Source organism: Ammospiza nelsoni, chromosome 1 (genome assembly GCF_027579445.1).
Source record: "Ammospiza nelsoni isolate bAmmNel1 chromosome 1, bAmmNel1.pri, whole genome shotgun sequence".
Lineage (NCBI taxonomy): Eukaryota > Metazoa > Chordata > Aves > Passeriformes > Passerellidae > Ammospiza > Ammospiza nelsoni.
The window spans coordinates 154,686,832-154,707,976 of record NC_080633.1 but is presented as its reverse complement, the minus strand read 5'-3'; the positions used below and the strand labels follow the sequence as shown (position 1 = coordinate 154,707,976).

General features: G+C 61.9%; 1 protein-coding gene across 2 annotated transcripts; it reads left to right on the top strand.

Moving 5' to 3' along the window:
• Positions 1 to 387: 387 nt before the first annotated feature.
• On the top strand, positions 388 to 20,256 carry SHARPIN (SHANK associated RH domain interactor). Of its 2 annotated transcripts, none has more exons than XM_059478805.1 (14): positions 388 to 578; positions 1,477 to 1,714; positions 3,430 to 3,507; positions 4,398 to 4,536; positions 7,336 to 7,426; positions 9,482 to 9,794; positions 11,445 to 11,578; positions 12,756 to 12,926; positions 14,345 to 14,505; positions 16,931 to 17,042; positions 18,355 to 18,534; positions 18,618 to 18,716; positions 19,380 to 19,523; positions 19,907 to 20,256. In XM_059478805.1, the coding sequence occupies exons 1-14, from the start codon at positions 423 to 425 to the stop codon at positions 19,985 to 19,987; spliced, it is 2,097 nt and encodes a 698-aa protein (XP_059334788.1). In that variant the 5' UTR covers positions 388 to 422; the 3' UTR covers positions 19,988 to 20,256. The 2 variants fall into 2 exon arrangements, with proteins under 2 accessions (XP_059334788.1, XP_059334782.1); XM_059478799.1 differs by having other exon boundaries at positions 3,313 to 3,507.
• The last annotated feature ends 889 nt before the right edge of the window (positions 20,257 to 21,145 follow it).

Genomic DNA, 21,145 nt, shown 5'->3' with positions numbered 1-21,145 from the left:
CGCCCGCCCCGCCCGAGAGGCGCCCGCGGCCCGCGATCCCATTGGCGATAACACCCATCAATCAACGCCCCGCCGGCCTTTTATTGGCTGACACCAACATCAATCCGCGCAGAGCCCGCGGCCCCGCCCACCGCGGGGGCGCTCGGCGCTCCCATTGGCTGGCGCGGACAAAGACGGGGGGAGCGCCTGTCAATCACAGCGGGGCGGGGCCCGGAGGGCGCGGCCACGGGGCGTGGCCAGGGCGGAACGCTCCTCCCCCGGAACCCCCGCGTGCTCTGCCGCGTTTCCCGCCCGCTCCCCCGGAGGGGACCCCATTGGCGGCAGGACCGCGCGGGCGGGAGGCCGGAAGTGGCGGGGCCGCCATGGCGGCGCCCGGAGCGCCCGGGCCCGGCCCGGCCGCCGCCGCCTTTGGCACGGTGCTGATGGCGGCCCGGGCCGAGCTGGCCGCGCCCTGCCGCCTGCTGCCCGCCGCCGCCGCCGGCGCCGCGCTCCGCCTGCAGCTCAGCGTCACGCCGGGAGCCGAAGGGCGGCGCCGCTTCCGCCTGGCGCTGCGGCGGGCGGAGGCGGGGGGCGGCGCGGTGAGGGGAAGGGGAGGGGGCGGGGGAGGGGCCCGGGGGGCGCCCCGGGGGTCGGGGGGAGGGGAGGGGGCGGGGAAATGGGGGGGGAACGGGGGTGAGGCCCGAGAGACCGGAGGGGACCGGGGGGAACCGAGATTGTCCCCCGGGATTGTCCCCATAGGAGTGACCCGGGATTGTCCCCCCTGGGAATGTCCCCCGGGATTGTCTCCCCTGAGGAGCCCGGCGGGGTCCCTGGGAGGTCCCTGGAGGTTTGGGAAGGATGGGAACTCCCGGGATTGTCCCGTGTCACCCGCAGGCAGGGATAAGGGACAAGGGACAGTGAGGGGCTCAGGGCACCCCAAAAGTGAGCAGAGCACTTCCAAAGCGGCCAGGGGTACCCAAAGTGTCCCAAGGGTGACCAGGGGACCCCAGGGGTGACCAGGCTGTCCCAGTGGGTCCCGAGCCTGTGGTGACCACATGGTGACCCCAGACCTGTCCCATCTCTGTCCCCTCCTGTCTCTGGCCCTGTCCCATCCTCATCCCTGTCCCCATCCCTGTCCATGCCTTGTCACTGTCCCTGTCCCATCACTGTCCCTATGCCTGTCCCATTCTTGACCCATCCCCATCCCTGTCCCCTCCTGTCCCCATCCCTCTCCCTGACCTCTGTGTCCCTGTCCCCCCTGTCCCTGTCCCCACTGTCCCTGTTCCTCTCCCCCATCCCTGTCCCATCCTTGTCCTTGTCCCATCCCTGTTCCCTCCATCCCTGTCCCTTCCTGTCCCCGTCTCTGTCCCCATCTCTCTCCCTATCCCCTGTGTCCCTGTCCCCTCCTGTCCCCATCCCTGTCCCCATCCCCGTCCCATCCCTGTGCCCTCCTGTCCCCATCCCTGTCCCTGTCTCCCGTGTCCCTGTTGTCCCCAGCCCCTGGCAGAGTGTGACCTTCGGGACGTGTCCTACCGCGTGTGCGGCCCCGCCAGCCACGAGCTGCAGCTGCCAGCGCCGGGGACACCGTCGGGGACAGCAGGGACACCATCAGGGACACTGGGGACATCATCGGGGACAGCGGCACAGGAGGCGGTGGCGCTGCGGTTCCCCGAGGAGCGCGAGGCCCAGCAGTGGTGGACGGTGCTGAGCAGCTCCCTCAGGGAGGCACGCAGAGGTGGGACACTGAGGGGACACTGGGGACACTGCAGGGACATTGGGGGGGCATTGGGGACATTGGGGACATTGAGGGGACATTGGAGACATTGGGGACATTGGGGGGACATTGGGGACACGGTGCTGAGCAGCTCCCTCAGGGAGGCACGCATAGGTGGGACACTGAGGGGACATTGGGGACACTGGGGACACTGCAGGGACATTGGGGACATTGAGAGGACATTGGAGACATTGGGGACATTGAGGGGACACTGGAGACATTGGGGACATTGAGAGGACATTGGGGACATTGGGGGGATATTGGGGACACAGTGCTGAGCAGCTCCCTCAGGGAGGCGCACAGAGGTGGGACACTGAGGGGACACTGGGGACACTGCAGGGACATTGGGGACATTGGGGGGACATTGGGGACATTGGGGACACAGTGCTGAGCAGCTCCCTCAGGGAGGCACGCAGAGGTGGGACACTGAGGGGACATTGGGGACATTGAGGGGACATTGGGGACATTGGGGACATTGAGGGGACATTGGAGACATTGGGGACATTGGGGGGACATTGGGGACACGGTGCTGAGCAGCTCCCTCAGGGAGGCACGCAGAGGTGGGACACTGAGGGGACATTGGGGACACTGGGGACACTGCAGGGACATTGGGGACATTGAGAGGACATTGGAGACATTGGGGACATTGAGAGGACATTGGGGACATTGGGGGGATATTGGGGACACAGTGCTGAGCAGCTCCCTCAGGGAGGCGCGCAGAGGTGGGACACTGAGGGGACACTGGGGACACTGCAGGGACATTGGGGACATTGAGAGGACATTGGGGACATTGGGGACACAGTGCTGAGCAGCTCCCTCAGGGGGGCACGCAGAGGTGGGACACTGAGGGGACACTGCAGGGACATTGGGGACATTGGGGACATTGAGGGGACATTGGGGACACAGTGCTGAGCAGCTCCCTCAGGGAGGCACGCAGAGGTGGGACACTGAGGGGACATTGGGGACACTGCAGGGACATTGGGGACATTGAGGGGACATTGGGGACATTGGGGACATTGAGAGGACATTGGGGACATTGGGGGGACATTGGGGACATTGGGGACATGGTGCTGAGCAGCTCCCTCAGGGAGGCACGCAGAGGTGGGACACTGTGGGGACATTGGGGACATTGCAGGGACATTGGGGACATTGGGAGGATTGGGGACACTGGGGACATCGGGGACACTGGGGACAGTGGGGACATGGTGCTGAGCAGCTCCCTCAGGGAGGCACGGAGAGGTGGGACAGGGATATGGGGACACTGGGGACATTGAGGGGACTGGGGGGACTGGGGACACTGGGGACATTGGTGACACTGGGGTCATTGGGGACACTGGGGGTACATGGGGATATTGGGGACACTGGGGGACATTTGGGACGCAGTGCTGTGCATCTCCGTCAGGGAGGCACAGGGAGGTGGGACCTTGGGGACATGGGGATACTGGGGACACTGGGGGGACATTGGGGACAATGGGGACATGGGGGACAGCAGTGACAGCAGGAACAGTGGGAACAGCGGTGACAGCAGTGACAGCCCCATCCCCCCTGTGCTCCCATAGCTGCCGAGGGTGACACGGGGACATCCCTGGTGCCACCTGCGGGAACATCTCTGGCGCCACCCACGGGGACGTCCCTGGTGCCACCTGCAGGGACATCCCTGGTGCCACCACCCACAGGGACATCCCTGGTGCCACCCGCCGAGGGGCACGAGCAGGACGCAGAGGAGGCGCAGGTCCTGGAGCTGGCCCAGACAGGTGACACGGGGACCCTGGGTGGGACACACCAGGGCCACCCCGGCCTGTCCTGGAGTCTGGGACACACCGGGGCCACCTGAGCCTGTCCCCAAGTGCCACCCGCACAGGGTTGGGGGTGGGGACAGCCCTTCCCAGGGGAACATTCCCTGAAATCCCCCCAGAACCTCCCGCAGGGTCACCTCCTGTCCCCACAGCGTCCCCACGGTGTCCCCATGGTGTCCCTGGGGCTGGGGGTGCCACCCAGCGGTGTCCCCCTGGTGTCCCCATTCCCACTCTGAGGGGTTGTGGGTGTCACCCCCAGTGTCCCCTGTGTGTCCCCATACTTGCTCTGGGTGCCATCCCCGTGTCCCTGTGTGTCACTGTGTGTCACTGTGTGTCCCTGTGTGTCCCCATGTGTCCCCAGAGGAGCTGGCCCTGCGGCTGGCTGAGGCCATCACCTTTGGGGACGAGGCGGTGGCGGCGCTCTGGGTGCCATCCCCGTGTCCCTGTGTGTCCCTGTGTGTCCCTGTGTGTCCCCATGCCCACTCTGGGTGCCATCCCCGTGTCCCTGTGTGTCCCTGTGTGTCCCCAGAGGAGCTGGCCCTGTGGCTGGCTGAGGCCATCACCTTTGGGGACGAGGTGGTGGTGGCGCAGAGCGCGGTGGCTGTCTCTGGGTGCCATCCCCGTGTCCCTGTGTGTCACTGTGTGTCCCTGTGTGTCCCTGTGTGTCCCCAGAGGAGCTGGCCCTGCGGCTGGCCGAGGCCATCACCTTTGGGGACAAGGCGGTGGCAGCGCTCTGGGTGCCATCCCCGTGTCCCTGTGTGTCACTGTGTGTCCCTGTGTGTCCCTGTGTGTCCCCATGCCCACTCTGGGTGCCATCCCCGTGTCCCTGTGTGTCCCCATGTCCCCAGAGGAGCTGGCCCTGCGGCTGGCCGAGGCCATCACCTTTGGGGACGCGGCGGTGGCGGCGCAGAGCGCGGTGGCGCTGGCCCGGCGGCACGCGGAGCTGAGCGTGAGCCTGCGCCACCGGGACCCCGGGGGCCACATCAGGTGGGCAGCCTGCCTTCATCGTTGTCATCGTCATCCTCATTGTCACCCTCGTCTCCATCCTCTGCCTTCCTCATCATCATCATCCTTGTCATTGTCATCCTCATCCCCGTCCTCTGCTTTTCTCATCACCCTCATCCCCATGCTCTGCCTTCCTCACCTTCCTCATCCTCTGCCTTCCTCATCATCATCATCCTCATCATTGTCATCCTCATCCCTGTCCTCTGCCCCTGCCTTCCTCATCCTTGTCACCCTCATCCCCGTTCTCTGCCTTTCTCACCCTCATCATCATCTTCATCGTTGTCATCCTCACCCCCATCCTCTGCCTCTGCCTTCCTCATCCTCATCATCCTCATCGCCCTCATCCCCATACTCTGCCTTTCTCATCCTCATCATCATCCTCATCATTGTCATCTTCATCCCTGTCTTCTGCCTCTGCCTTTCTCATCCTCATCATCTTCATCATTGTCACCCTCATCCCTATTCTCTGTCTTCCTCCTCATCATCACCCTCATCATCCTCATCCTTGTCCCCATTCTCTGCCCCTGCCTTCCTCGTCATTCCCATCCTCTGCCTTCCCCAGCAGCATCATCATCCTCATCCCCATCCACTGCCATTCTCATCCTCATCATCATCACCCCTGTTATCATCTTCATCCTCATCCTCTGCCCCTGCCTTCCTCATCAACATCATCCCATTACCTCCCTTGTTCCTGGCATGCCAAACCCCAATCCCAACCCCCAATCCCAACCCTCAATCCCCAAACCCCAATCCCAATCCCATTATCTCTGCCCATTCCCAGCATGCCATACCCCAACCCCAATCCCCAATCCCAAACCCCACATCCCATAATATCTCCCCATTCCCAGCATGCTGCACCCCGCACCCCAAACCCCACGCCCCATATCCTACATCCCAAACCCCAATCCCAACCCCAATCCCAATCCCATTATGTCTCTCCCCATTCCCAGCATGCTGTACCCCACACCCCAAACCCCATATCCTACATCCCAATCCCAATCCCAATCCCATTATCTCTGCCCATTCCCAGCATGCCATACCCCAATCCCCAATCCCAAACCCCACATCTCATAATATCTCCCCATTCCCAGCATTCTGTACCCCACACCCCAAACCCCACACCCCAAACCCCAGTCCTCACACCCCAAATCCCATGTGTCCCATATATCCCATTATGTCTTCCTCTGGTTCCCAGCATGCTGTACCCCACACCCCAAACCCCACACCCCATATCCTACATCCCAACCCCAATCCCAATCCCATTATGTCTCTCCCCATTCCCAGCATGCTGTACCCCAAACCCCACACCCCAAACCCCAGTTCCCACGCCCCAAATCCCATGTGTCCCATATATCCCATTATGTCTCCCCCTGGTTCCCAGCATGCTGTACCCCACACCCCAAACCCCACACCCCAAACCCCAGTCCCCACACCCCAAATCCCATGTGTCCCATATATCCCATTATGTCTCTCCCCATTCCCAGCATGCTGCACCCCACACCCCAAACCCCACACCCCAAACCCCAATCTCATATATCCCGTACATCCCATCTATCCCATCTATCCCATATGTCCCACCGTCTCTCCCCCTGGTTCCTAGCATGCCATACCCACACCACAAACCCCAAACCCCAATCCCATATATCCCCTACCCCCATATATGCCATACTTCCTATATATCCCATCTATCCCATATACCCCATATATCCCATCTATCCCATCTCTGCCATATACCTCATATATCCCATCTATCCCATATACCCCATATATCCCATCTATCCCAAATATCCCATCTATCCCATATACCCCATATATCCCATCTATCCCAAATATCCCATTATCTCTCCCCCATTCCCAGCATGTCGTACCCCACGCCCCATATCCTACATCCCAAACCCCAATCCCATATATCCCCATATATGCCATACCTCCCATCTATCCCATATACCCCATCTATTCCATCTATCCCATATATCCCATATATCCTGTACACTCCATGTATCCCATATACCCCAAATATCCCACATATCCCATCTGCCCCATCTATCCCACTGTCTCTCCCCCTGGTTCCCAGCAGGTTGTACCCCACGCCCCATATCCTACATCCCAAACCCCAATCCCATATATCCCGTATGTCCCCTATCCCCATATATGCCATACTTTCCATATATCCCATATACTCCATCTATCCCATCTATCCCATATATCCTGTACACTCCATATATCCCATATACCCCAAATATCCCACATATCCCATATATCCCATATACCCCATCTATTTCATCTATCCCATATATCCCATGTATCCTGCACACTCCATATATCTCATATACCCCAAATATCCCACATATCCCATCTGCCCCATCTATCCCACTGTCTCTCCCCCTGGCTCCCAGCATGCCGTGCCCCACGCCCCATATCCTACATCCCAAACCCCAATCCCATATATCCCAAATATCCTCTATCCCCTATATCCCATATATGCCATGCTTCCCATCTATCTCATATACCCCATCTATCCCATCTATCCCATATATCCCATATACCCCAAATATCCCACATATCCCATCTGCCCCATCTATCCCACTGTCTCTCCCCCTGGTTCCCAGCATGCCGTGCCCACACCCCAGACCCCAATCCCATATCCCACACCCCATATCCCAATCCCAAGCCCCAATCCCTATCCCATAGATCCCTTCTATCCGATATATCCCATCTATCCCATATATCCCCTATATCCCATATGTCCCATATGTCCCGTTATCTTTCCCCGTTTCCCAGCATGGCCGTGGGGGTGGAGGACGCCACGTCCTCGGCCAGCATCACCCTGCGAGTGCAGCCCCACGTCACCATCAGCACCCTCAAGGAGCAGGTACGGACACCTGGGGACATCCAGGGCCACCTGGGGTCAGCTGGGGACATCTGGGGTCACCTGGGGGGAATGGGGTCACCTGGGTGTCGGGCCAGCCGCTGCTCTGTGGGACCAGGATCCCTGGGAGTCACCTGGGATTTTACCTGGAATCTCACCTGGGGTTTTACCTGGGATCCCACCTGGGATCTCCCCTGGGATCTGACCCAGAGCTCACCTGAGATCTCACCTGGGATCTCACCTGGGATCTCTCCCAGGATCTCACCTGGGGTTTTACCTGGGATCCCATCTGGGATCTCCCCCAGATATAACCCAGGGCTCACCTGGGGTTTTACCTGGGATCCCATCTGAGATCTCCCGTGGATCTTACCCAGGACCCACCTGAGGCTCACCTGGAGTTCCCCTGGGATCTCCCCTGGGGTTTTTGCCTGGGGGCTCACCTGGGATCTCCTCAGGATGTCCCCTGGGATTTCCCCCAGGCTCTCCCCAGGCTCTTCCCAGGATCTCCCCCAGTATCTGCCCAGGGCTTCCCCAGGATCTCCCTGGGATCTCCCAGGATTTCTCCAGGTTCCCTCAGGATCTCACATGAGATCCCTGCCTTGTGATCATGGACATCCCTGATCCCCCAGATGTTCCATAACTACGGGTTCCCCCTTGATCCTCCCTGATCCCATAGGTTGCCCCCTGATCCCCAGGTGTTCCGGGTGTACAGATTCCCCCTGTGCCCCCAGTCCCATAGGGTCACGTCCCCTTAGGTGTTCTGGGTGTACGGGTTCCCCCTGATCCCATAGGATCCCCCTGATCCCATATGATCCCCCCTGTCCCTGCAGGTGTTCTGCGAGTACAGCTTTCCCCTCGATTCCCCCAATCCCATGTGATTCCCCTGGTCTCCCTGGATCCCCCCGATCCCCCCTGTCCCCACAGGTGTTCCACCAGTACAGCTTACCCCTGATCCCATAGGATTCCCACAATCCCATGTGATCCCCCCTGATCCCCCAGGTGTTCTGGGAGTATAAGGTCCCCCATATCCCATAGGATTCCCCCAATCCCCCTGATCCCCCAGATCCCATATGATCCCCCCTTTCCCCGCAGGTGTTCCACGAGTACGGGTTCCCCTGATCCCCCCAATCCCCCCAATCCTATAGGATCCCCCTGATCCCCTGGATCCCCCAGATCCCACAGGATGCCCCCTGTTCCCGCAGGTGTTCCACGAGTACGGGTTCCCCTGATCCCCCCAATCCTATAGGATCCCCTCAATCCCCTGGATCCCCCGGATCCCACAGGATCCCCCTGTTCCCGCAGGTGTTCCGCGAGTACGGGTTCCCCTGATCCCCCCCAATCCCCCCAGTCCTATAGGATTCCCTCAATCCCCTGGATCCCCCAGATCCCATATGATCCCCCCTGTTCCCGCAGGTGTTCTGGGAGTATAAGGTCCCCCATATCCCATAGGATTCCCCCAATCCCCCTGATCCCCCCGATCCCATATGATCCCCCCTTTTCCCCGCAGGTGTTCCGCGAGTACGGGTTCCCCTGATCCCCCCAATCCTATAGGATCCCCTCAATCCCCTGGATCCCCCGGATCCCACAGGATCCCCCTGTTCCCGCAGGTGTTCCGCGAGTACGGGTTCCCCTGATCCCCCCCAATCCCCCCAGTCCTATAGGATTCCCTCAATCCCCTGGATCCCCCAGATCCCATATGATCCCCCCTGTTCCCGCAGGTGTTCTGGGAGTATAAGGTCCCCCATATCCCATAGGATTCCCCCAATCCCCCTGATCCCCCCGATCCCATATGATCCCCCCTTTTCCCCGCAGGTGTTCCGCGAGTACGGGTTCCCCTGATCCCCCCAATCCTATAGGATCCCCCTGATCCCCTGGATCCCCCAGATCCCACAGGATCCCCCTGTTCCCGCAGGTGTTCCGCGAGTACGGGTTCCCCTGATCCCCCCAATCCCCCCAATCCTATAGGATCCCCCTGACCCCATAGGATCCCCTCAATCCCCAGGATCCCCCTGATCCCCCTGATCCCCCAGATCCCACAGGATCCCCCTGTTCCCACAGGTGTTCCGCGAGTACGGCTTTCCCCCTTCAGCCCAGCGCTGGATCATCGGGCAGAGCCTGTGCCGGGACGGGCGCAGCCTGGCCTCCTACGGCATCCGCCGCGACGGCGACCCCGCCTTCCTCTTCCTCCTCTCGGCACGGGCGGCGCTGGAACCGGCACCGGGAGCGGGAGCAGCGGTGGGAGCGGCCCCGGCCCCGGCCCCGGCCCCGGCGGGCCCCGAGCGGCAGCGGGAGCTGCAGGCACAGGAGCTGCTGCGCGCCGCGGGGCTGCACGGGGACGGGGATGGACACGGGGACGGAGCACCTGGGGCAGGTACGGGGATGGAGCACCTGGGGCAGGTACGGGGATGGAGCACCTGGGGCAGGTATGGGGATGGAGCACCTGGGGCAGGTACGGGGATGGACACGGGGACGGAGCACCTGGGGCAGGTACGGGGATGGACACGGGGATGGAGCACCTGGGGCAGGTACGGGGATGGAGCCTTCATCAGCAGCAGCCTCGGCCTGCTTCTTCCTCAGCATCATTCCCAGCCTCCTCCTGCTCCTCCTCCTTCCTCATCATCCTGCCCCTTCCTCACCATCCTCAGCCTGCTGCTGCTCCTTCTCCTTCTTCTTCATCCTCATCCTCATCCTGCTCCTTCTCCACCATCTTCAGCTTGCTGCTACTCCTGCTCCATCCTCAGCATCATCAGTCTTCATGCTCACCATCATCCTCAGCCTGCTCTTTCCTCACCATCCTCAGCTATCCTCAGCCTGGTGCTGCTCCTGTTCTTTCCTCATCATTCTCATCATTCTCAGCTTGCTCCTTCCTCACCATCCTCAGCCTGCTGCTGCTCCTTCTCCTTCATCCTCATTTTCATCCTCATCCTCATCCTCATCCTGCTCTTTCATCCTCATCCTCCTGCTCCTTCTTCACCATCTTCAGCTTGCTGCTGCTCCTGCTGCTTCCTCAGCATCCTCATCCTGCTCCTTCTTCAGCATCGTCAGCCTTCTCCTTTCTCATCATCATTCTCAGCCTGCCCCTTCCTCATCATCATCATCAGGCTGCTGCTGCTGCTCCTGTTCCTTCCTCATCATCCTCACCGTTCTCAGTCTGCTCCTTCCTCACCATCCTCAGTCTGCTGCTCCTGCTCCTTCTTCATCTTGCTCCTTCATCATCCTGCTCTTGCTGCTGCTCTTTCTTCATCATCCTCATTTCTGCTGCTTCTGCTCCTGCTCCTTCCTCATCATCCTCAGACTGCTCCTTCCTCATCATTCTCATCCTGCTGCTCCTGCTCCTTCCTCATCCTGCTCCTTTATCTTCCTGCTCTTGCTTATTTCTCTTCATGCTGCTCTTGCTCTTGCTTCTTCTTCATCATCCTCATTCCTGCTACTCCTGCTCCTGCTTGTTTCTCATCCTGCTGCTCCTGCACTTTCCTCACCTGGCTCAGGTATGGCTGACAGAGCCTTCTTCATCATCACCAGCCTGTTCCTTCCTTCTCACCCTCATCCTACTCTTGCTCCTCTTGCTTCCTCATCCTGCTCTTCCTCCTCATCCTCACACTGTTCCTGCTTGTTTTTCATCATCCTGTTCCTTCTTCATCATCCTCCTCCTCCTCCTCCAGCTCCTGTTCTTTCCTTCTCCTTCCTTCTCCTCTTCTCCTCCATCTCCTTCCTCCCATTCCCTCTCCCATCTCTCTCCAGTCCTTCCTATTCCCCATCCCATTCCCTCTCCCTGTCTCTCCCGTTCCCATTCCCATTCCCAGTCCCGTTCCCATTCCCAGTCCCGTTCCCAGTCCCATTCCCAGTCCCATTCCCTCTCCCTGCCTCTCCTGTTCCCATTCCCAGTCCCATTCCCATTCCCAGTCCCATTCCCAGTCCCATTCCCATTCCCGTTCCCTCTCCCTGTCCCTCCTGGTCCCTGTCCTGTTCCTGGTCCCGTTGCGGGTCGGTGCCAGCCCGTGCCGTGTCCGTCTGTCCCCAGGCCGTGTCCCTGAGGAGCCCCCGGAGCGGATGGACATCGGGGACATCCGGGATCACCTGGACTCGCTGCAGCTCTGGGACAGCGCCGGGACCCCGCCCACGGGCCCTGAGCCCCACCCACCCTCACCTGAACAGGTACGGGGGTACTTGATCCCCATCCCTAATCCTGATTATCATCCCTGATCTCCATCCCTGATCCCCATCCCTGATCCCCATCCCACGGGCCCTGAGCCCCGCCCACCCTCACCTGAGCAGGTACGGGGCGAGGTGGGGGGTCCTTCCCTGATCCCAGTCCCACAGCCCCTGAGCCCTGTCCTTCATCACCTGAGCAGGTATGAGGGTATCTGATCCCCATCTCTGATTCTGATTTTCATCCCTGATCCTGATCCCTATCTCTGATCCTTGATCCTAATCCCAATTCCTGATCCCTGATCCTGATCCAAATGCCTGATCTCAATCCCAATCCCTTATCCTGGTCCTGATCCCTGATCCCAATCCCACAGCCCCTGAGCCCCCCCTCCCTCACCTGAGCAGGTGTGGGGATACCTCATCCCAATCCCTGATCCTGATCCCTATCCCTGATCCTTGATCCTAATCCCAATTCCTGACCCCCATCCCTGATCCTGGTCCTGATCCCCATCCCTGATCCCAATCCCACTGCCCCTGAGCCCCATGCACCCTCACCTGAGCGGGTACGGGGGGTCCTGGCCTGATCCTGATCCATGATCCTGATCTCAATTCCAATCCCTGATTCTGATCCCAATCCCTGATCCCAGTCCCAGTGTTTCAGCGTGGACACAGCCCCTGAGCACTGCCCACCCCCACCTGGCCAGGCTGTGAGATGTGCCCCGTTCCCAATCCCAATAATTCCCAATCCCAATCCCATTCCCAGGGCTGGCCATGTCCCCAGTGCACGTTCCTGAACAAGCCCACCTGCCCTGGCTGTGAGATGTGCCCCGTTCCCAATCCCAATAATTCCCAATCCCAATAATCCTGTTGCAGGGCTGGCCGTGCCCGCGGTGCACGTTCCTGAACAAGCCCACCCAGCCAGGCTGTGAGATGTGCCCCGCTCCCAATCCCAATAATTCCCAATCCCAATCCCAATCCCAATAATTCCCAATTCCAATCCCAATCCAAATAATTCCCAATGCCGTTGCAAGGCTGGCCATGCCCGCAGTGCATGTTCCTGAACAAGCCCACCCTCCCGGGCTGTGAGATGTGCCCTGTTCCCAATACCAATCCCAATGCCAATCCCAATCATTCCCAATCCCAATCCCAATAATCCCAATAATTCCCAATAATCCCGTTGCAGGGCTGGCCGTGCCCCCAGTGCACATTCCTGAACAAGCCCACCCGCCCGGGCTGTGAGATGTGCAGCGCCCCCCGGCCCGAGGGGTACCAAGTGCCCGGGGGGCACCGCCCCGACCCCGCCGAGCTGCGGCGGCTGCAGAGGGAGCGCGACGGGACGCGGCAGTGCCAGCAGGTATGGGATCAATGGGATCAATCAATGGGATCTATGGGATCAATCAATGGGATCTATGGGATCAGCGTGACGGGACCCGGCAGTGCCAGCAGGTACTGTGGGATCAATGGGATCAATCAATGGCATCTATGGCATCAATCAATGGGATCTATGGGATCAATCAATGGGATATGGGATCAGCATGACGGGACCCAGCAGTGCCAGCAGGTACAGGATCAATGGGATCAATCAATGGGATCAATGGGATCAATCAATGGGATATGGGATCAGCGTGACGGGACGCGGCAGTGCCAGCAGGTACTGTGGGATCAATGGAATCAATCAATGGGATCTAGGGATCAATCAATGGGATCAATGGGATCAATCAATGGGATATGGGATCAGCGCGACAGGACGCGGCAGTGCCAGCAGGTACTGTGGGATCAATGGGATCAATCAATGGGATCAGTGGGATCAATCAATGGGATATGGGATCAGCGTGACGGGACGCGGCAGTGCCAGCAGGTACTGTGGGATCAATGGGATCAATCAATGGGATCCATGGGATCAATCAATGGGATCAATGGGATCAATCAATGGGATATGGGATCAGCGCGACGGGACCCGGCAGTGCCAGCAGGTACTGAGGGATCAATGGGATCAATCAATGGGATCAGTGGGATCAATCAATGGGATATGGGATCAGCGCGACGGGACGCGGCAGTGCCAGCAGGTACTGTGGGATCAATCAATGGGATCTATGGGATCAATCAATGGGATCAATGGGATCAATCAATGGGATCCATGGGATCAATCAATGGGATATGGGATCAGTGCGACAGGACCCGGCAGTGCCAGCAGGTACTGTGGGATCAATGGGATCAATCAATGGGATCAGTGGGATCAATCAATGGGATCAATGGGATCCAATCAATGGGATCAGTGGGATCAATCAATGGGATATGGGATCAGCGCGACGGGACCCGGCAGTGCCAGCAGGTACTGTGGGATCAATGGGATCAATCAATGGGATCCATGGGATCAATCAATGGGATCAATGGGATCAATCAATGGGATATGGGATCAATCAATGGGATATGGGATCAGCGCGACAGGACGCGGCAGTGCCAGCAGGTACTGTGGGATCAATGGGATCAATCAATGGGATCAATGGGATCAATCAATGGGATCCATGGGATCAATCAATGGGATCTAGGGATCAATCAATGGGATATGGGATCAGCGCGACGGGACGCGGCAGTGCCAGCAGGTATGGGGGCTATGGGGTCAGTGGCTGCTGCTCCCATTTTCCTGTTTTTCCTGAGTTTTTTCCCCATTTTCCCCGGGGTTTTTTTTTCTCCGTTTTTCCCAATTTTTTCCTGGTTTTCCCATTTTCTTTCAGTTTTTCCCATTTTCTCCCTTTTTGTCCCCGTTCCCAGGCGCTGGAGGCGGAGCGGCAGCGGAACCTGGCGCAGCTGCTGCAGGCGGAGGAGGCGGGGCTGGTGCTGAACCCGGAGCCGCTCGAGTGCGGGATCTGCCTGCAGGAGGTGCCGGCGGGCCGGGCCGTGCTGCTGCGCGACTGCCTGCACAGCTTCTGCCGGTACCGGGGCCGGGGCACACCTGGGATACACCTGGGGCACACCTGGGCACACGGGGATACACCTGGGATAGACTGGGATAGACCCGGTGGGCCGGGCCGTGCTGCTGCGCGACTGCCTGCACAGCTTCTGCCGGTACCGCACACCTGGGATACACCTGGGCACACCTGGGGCACACCTGGGCACACCTGGGCACACGAGGATACACCTGGGATAGACCTGGTGGGCCAGGCCGTGCTGCTGCGCGACTGCCTGCACAGCTTCTGCCGGTACCGCACACCTGGGATACACCTGGGATGGACATGGGATACACCTGGGTGCACCTGAGCACACCTGGAGGACACAGGGATACACCTGGGATACAGCTGGGATACACCAGGATACACCTGGGATAGAATGGGATACAGCTGGGATAGACCTGGGTACACCTGGGATACACCTGGGCACAGCTGGGATAGAATGGGATACAGCTGGGATAGACTTGAATACACCGGGATACACCTGGCCACACCTGGGCACACCTGGGATACACCGAGACACACCTGGGATGGACTGGTATAGACTTGGGCACACTTGGGATACGCCTGGGATACAACCCGGATACACCTGGGTACACGTGGGATACACCTGGGATACACCTGGCATGGACTGGGATACACCTGGGCGCACCTGGGATAGACCTGGGTACACCTAGGATACATGGGAATACACCTGGGATACACCTGGGCACACCTGGGATATACCTGGGATACACCTGGGATACACCTGGGATGCAGCAGGACACCCCCAGGACCACCCCAGTGACCCCCCCAGCATCACTGACCCCACGCCAGGACCCCCCACCCACCTTTGGAGTGACCCGGCCCTGGGACCCCCCCACCCATTGCCATGAGCGGTCCCAGCATCCCCCGGCCCCAGAGTGACCACTGACCACCCCCCCTTGGAGTGACCGGCCCCAGAAGCCGCCCCGAGCCCCCCACACCACCCCAGTGACCACTCCAGTGACGACCCCAGTGACCACCCCAGTGACCATCCAGTGACCACCCCTGACACCCCCACAGCACCGCAGTGACCACTCCAGTGACCATCCAGTGACCACCCCTGACACCCCCACAGCACCCCAGTGACCATCCCAGTGACCATCCCAGTGACCACTCCAGTGACCACCCCCACACCACCCCAGTGACCATCCAGTGACCACCCCAGTGACCATCCCAGTGACCATCCCAGTGACCACCCCTGACACCCCCACACCACCCCAGTGACCATCCAGTGACCACCCCAGTGACCACCCCAGTGACCACCCAGTGACCATCCCAGTGACCATCCCTGACACCCCCACACCACTCCAGTGACCACCCAGTGACCATCCCAGTGACCATCCCTGACACCCCCACACCACGCCAGTGACCACTCCAGTGACCACCCAGTGACCACCCCAGTGACCACCCCTGACACCCCCACTGCATCCCAGTGACCACTCCAGTGACCACTCCAGTGACCACCCCCATACCATCCTAGTGACCCCTCCAGTGACCATCCCAGTGACCATCCCAGTGACAATCTCAGTGACCATCCCTGACACCCCCACAGCACCCCAGTGACCACCCCAGTGACCATCCCGGTGACCATCCTGGTGACCATCTCAGTGACCATCCCAGTGACCACACCAGTGACCACTCCAGTGACCATCCAGTGACCACCCAGTGACCACCCCTGACACCCCCACACCACCCCAGTGACCACTCCAGTGACCATCCAGTGACCATCCCAGTGACCACCCCAGTGACCACCCCAGTGACCATCCAGTGACCACCCAGTGACCATCCCTGACACCCCCACTCCATCCCAGTGACCCCTCCAGTGACCATCCCAGTGACAATCTCAGTGACCACCCCTGACACCCCCACACCATCCCAGTGACCATCCCACTGACCACCCTAGTGACCACCCAGCAACCACCCCAGTGACCATCCCTGACACCCCCACAGCACCCCAGTGACCACCCCCACACCATCCCCACTGACCACACCAGTGACCACCCAGTGACCACCCAGTGACCACCCAGTGACCACCCCCACACCATACCCACTGACCACACCAGTGACCACCCAGTGACCACCCCAGTGACCATCCCGGTGACCATCCCGGTGACCACCCCTGACAGCCCAGTGTCCCTTAGCTTCCCCCAGTGTCCCTCAGCTGGCCCAGTGTCCCCCCGGTGTCCCTGAGCCCCCCGCAATGTCCCCACTGTCCCCAGGGAGTGCCTGCGGCAGGTGATCAACTTCAGCGAGGAGCCGGTGGTGGCCTGTCCCTTCCGCGATGTCACCGTGTCCCTGACCCCCCAGTGACCCCCAGTGACCCCCCCCGGTGTCCCTGACCCCCCCAGTGTCCCTGACCCCTGCCCAATGTCCCCACTGTCCCCAGGGAGTGCCTGCGGCAGGTGATCAACTTCAGCGAGGAGCCGGTGGTGGCCTGTCCCTTCCGCGATGTCACCTACGCCTGTGGCAGCCACCTGCAGGAGCGCGAGATCCGCGCCGTGAGCACCGGGGGGGACGGGGGACACCGAGGGGACACCGGGGGGGACAGGGGACACTGGGGGCTCACAGCCACCTGCAGGAGCGCGAGATCCGCGCTGTGAGCACCGGGGGGGACACCGGGGGGGACAGGGGACAGGGACAGGGTCACAGCCACCCCCGCGCAGGGGGCTCCCAGGGGACCAGGCTGTCCCCGTGGGTAGGGTTGGGGTCCCCATGGGTGGGTGACGGCGGGTGACAGTGACTCAGGGGTCCCAATGCCACCCCTGGTGTGGGAGTTGGTGACACGAGGGTCCCCAAGGGCGGCTGACAGTGACTCAGGGGGTCCCAACATGGACCTGCCACCCCTGGCGTGGGAGTTGGTGACACGAGGGTCCCCATGGGTGGGTGACAGTGACTCAGGGGTCCCACTGCCATCCCCCCAATGTCCCCAATGTCCCCAGCTGCTGTCCCCTGAGGAGCACGCGCGGTTCCTGGCCCGCGGGCTGGCCCTGGCTCAGGGGTTCCAATGATCCCAATGCCATCCCCCCAATGTCCCCAATGTCCCCAATGTCCCCAGTGTCTCCCATGTCCCCAGTGTCCCCAATGTCCCCGATGTCCCCAATGTCCCCAGCTGCTGTCCCCCGAGGAGCACGCGCGCTTCCTGGCCCGCGGGCTGGCTCTGGCCTGGGATGGGTGACAGTGACTCAGGGGTCCCAATGCCATCCCCCCAATGTCCCCAATGTCCCCAATGTCCCCAGTGTCCCCAATGTCCCCGATGTCCCCAATGTCCCCAGCTGCTGTCCCCCGAGGAGCACGCGCGGTTCCTGGCCCGCGGGCTGGCGCTGACTCAGGAATCCCAATGCCATCCCCCCAGTGTCCCCAATGTCCCCAATGTCCCCAGTGTCCCCCATGTCCCCAATGTCCCCAATGTCCCCAGTGTCCCCCATGTCCCCAGTGTCCCCAATGTCCCCGATGTCCCCAATGTCCCCAGCTGCTGTCCCCGGAGGAGCACGCGCGCTTCCTGGCCCGCGGGCTGGCTCTGGCCTGGGATGGGTGACAGTGACTCAGGGGTCCCAATGCCATCCCCCCAATGTCCCCAATGTCCCCGATGTCCCCAGCTGCTGTCCCCCGAGGAGCACGCACGGTTCCTGGCCCGCGGGCTGGCCCTGGCTCAGGGGTTCCAATGATCCCAATGCCATCCCCCCAATGTCCCCGATGTCCCCAATGTCCCCAGCTGCTGTCCCCCGAGGAGCACGCGCGGTTCCTGGCCCGCGGGCTGGCGCTGGCTCAGGGGTCCCAATGCCATCCCCCCAATGTCCCCGATGTCCCCAGCTGCTGTCCCCCGAGGAGCACGCGCGCTTCCTGGCCCGCGGGCTGGCGCTGGCCGAGCGCCGCAGCCGGAACAGTTTCCACTGCCGGGGCCGGGACTGCCCGGGCTGGTGCTTCTACGAGGACGCGGTGAACGAGTTCCCGTGCCCGGTGTGCGGGGCCCTCAACTGCCTCCTGTGCAAGGTCAGACCGGGGGCGTCCCTGGGGGGGTTCCGGGGGGTTCCGGGGGGTTCCGGGGGTCCCAGGCTCACCCCCGGCCCCCCCAGGCCATCCACGAGGGGCAGAACTGCCGGCAGTACCAGGACGAGCTGCAGCTGCGGGCGCTGCACGACGCGGCCGCTCGCCAGACGCGGGACATGCTGCAGGTGGGTCTGGGGGCTTTGGGGGGTCCGGGACACGCTGCAGGTGGGTCTGGGGGCTTTGGGGGGCACGGGGGGGTCCGGGACACGCTGCAGGTGGGTCTGGGGGCTTTGGGGGGTCCGGGACATGCTGCAGGTGGGTCTGGGGGCATTGGGGGATCCGGGACATGCTGCAGGTGGGTCTGGGGGCTTTGGGGGGCACGGGGGGCTCCGGGACATGCTGCAGGTGGGTCTGGGGGCTTTGGGGGGTCCGGGACATGCTGCAGGTGGGTCTGGGGGCACTGGGGGGTCCGGGACACGCTGCAGGTGGGTCTGGGGGCTTTGGGGGGCACGGGGGGGTCCGGGACATGCTGCAGGTGGGTCTGGGGGCACTGAGGGGTCCGGGACATGCTGCAGGTGGGTCTGGGGGCTTTGGGGGGTCCGGGACACGCTGCAGGTGGGTCTGGGGGCTTTGGGGGGTCCGGGACATGCTGCAGGTGGGTCTGGGGGCTTTGGGGGGTCCGGGACATGCTGCAGGTGGGTCTGGGGGCTTTGGGGGGTCCGGGACACGCTGCAGGTGGGTCTGGGGGCTTTGGGGGGTCCGGGACACGCTGCAGGTGGGTCTGGGGGGCACTGGGGGGCATTGGGGGGGTCCCCGCCGCCCTGACCCCCCTGCGGACCCCTCCCCAGACGCTGGTGCAGCGCGGCGAGGCCATGCACTGCCCCACGTGCCGCATCGTGGTGCAGAAGAAGGACGGCTGCGACTGGATCCGCTGCACCGTGTGCCAGACCGAGATCTGCTGGGTCACCAAGGGACCCCGATGGGGGCCGGGGGTGAGGGGGGTCCGGGGGGGGTCCTTGGGGGGGTCCTTGGGGGGGTCCTGGGGGTTTGGGGTGAGCAGGGATCCGGGGGGATCTCGAGCAGGTCCTGAGATGAGGAGGGGTCACCAAGGGCTGTGCTGGGGGTCTTGGGGTGGTTGGGGACACCAGGGTGAGGGAGGGACACAGAGTGACCCCAGGGTGGGGAGGGGACACAGGGTGACCCCAGGGTGACCCCAGGGTGACCCCAGGGGACACAGGGTGACCCCAGGGTGACCCCAGGGGACACAGGGTGACCCCAGGGTGACCCCAGGGTGACCCCAGGGGACACAGGGTGACCCCAAGGTGACCCCAGGGGACACAGAGTGACCCCAGCTGTCCCTGCCCTGTCCCCGCAGGGCCCCGGTGACACCAGTGGCGGCTGTCGCTGCAACGTCAACGGGCAGAGGTGCCACCCCCGGTGCCAGAACTGCCACTGACCCCCCCCGGGGACGCCGAGGGACAGACGGACAAACGGACAGAGCTGGCACCGGGCCAGAGACACCCGAGGGCTCCGGGAGGGGCCACGTCCAGCGGGGATGGAGAGTGAGGACACAGGGACACACGGACAGGTGGACACACGGACAGGATGGACACACGGACAGAGCCGAGATGGACACACGGACAGAGCCAGGATGGACACTGGGACGGCCTCGGGGCGTGGAGGGGCCGGGGGGCCCCGGGACCCCAATAAAGCCACTGAGTGTCACAGGCTGGCACTGCCACCCGCGGGGGACAGGGGCACGGGGACAGGGACATGGGGACAGGGACACGGGGACAGCCCTGGCACCGCCACCCGACTGGAGACAGCGAAATGGAGACACACCTGGTGTGGGGACAGGGACACTCCTGGCATGGCCACCAGTGTGGGGACAGGGACACGGAGGTCAGCCCTGGCACTGCCACCGGTGTGGGGACAAGGACACTCCAGCATGGGGACACCCCTGAGGATGGGGACAGGGACAGGGTCAGGGGTCACTCCCTGGGACAGTGAGGGGTCAGGGGTCACTCCCGGGATGGGGACAATGACAGTGACAGGGACACTGAGGGGTCAGGGGTCACTCCCGGGATGGGTCAGGGGCAGCTGGCGCTGAACGAGACCCCAAAGCCAGCGGGGGCTGGGGGGGGGGACACGGCACCGGCACGGCCTGGGCACGGCTGGACCCACAGACTGACCCATGGCACCACCACAGCCTGGGCTGGGCACGGCTGGACCCACAGACTGACCCATGGCACCACCACAGCCTGGGCTGGGCACGGCCTGGGCACGGCTGGACCCACAGACTGACCCATGGCACCACCACAGCCTGGGCTGGGCACGGCTGGACCCACATCCCAGACAGCCCCAGAACAGACCCAGCCCCACATCGCACCCGCTCCACACCAAGGACAGACGGACAGACCCAGCCCCACGACCAGGACAGACAGAGCCACACACCCAGCGCCAGAACAGCCCCACAGGAAGGACAGAGCCAGGACAGACTCAGACCCACTCGTGTTTCCATTCTGTGGAACCCCAGCCTTTATTCCCCCCCGCAACCCAGACAGACACACAGACAGACAGACAGACAGACTGACCCCACTCGTGTTTCTCTGTG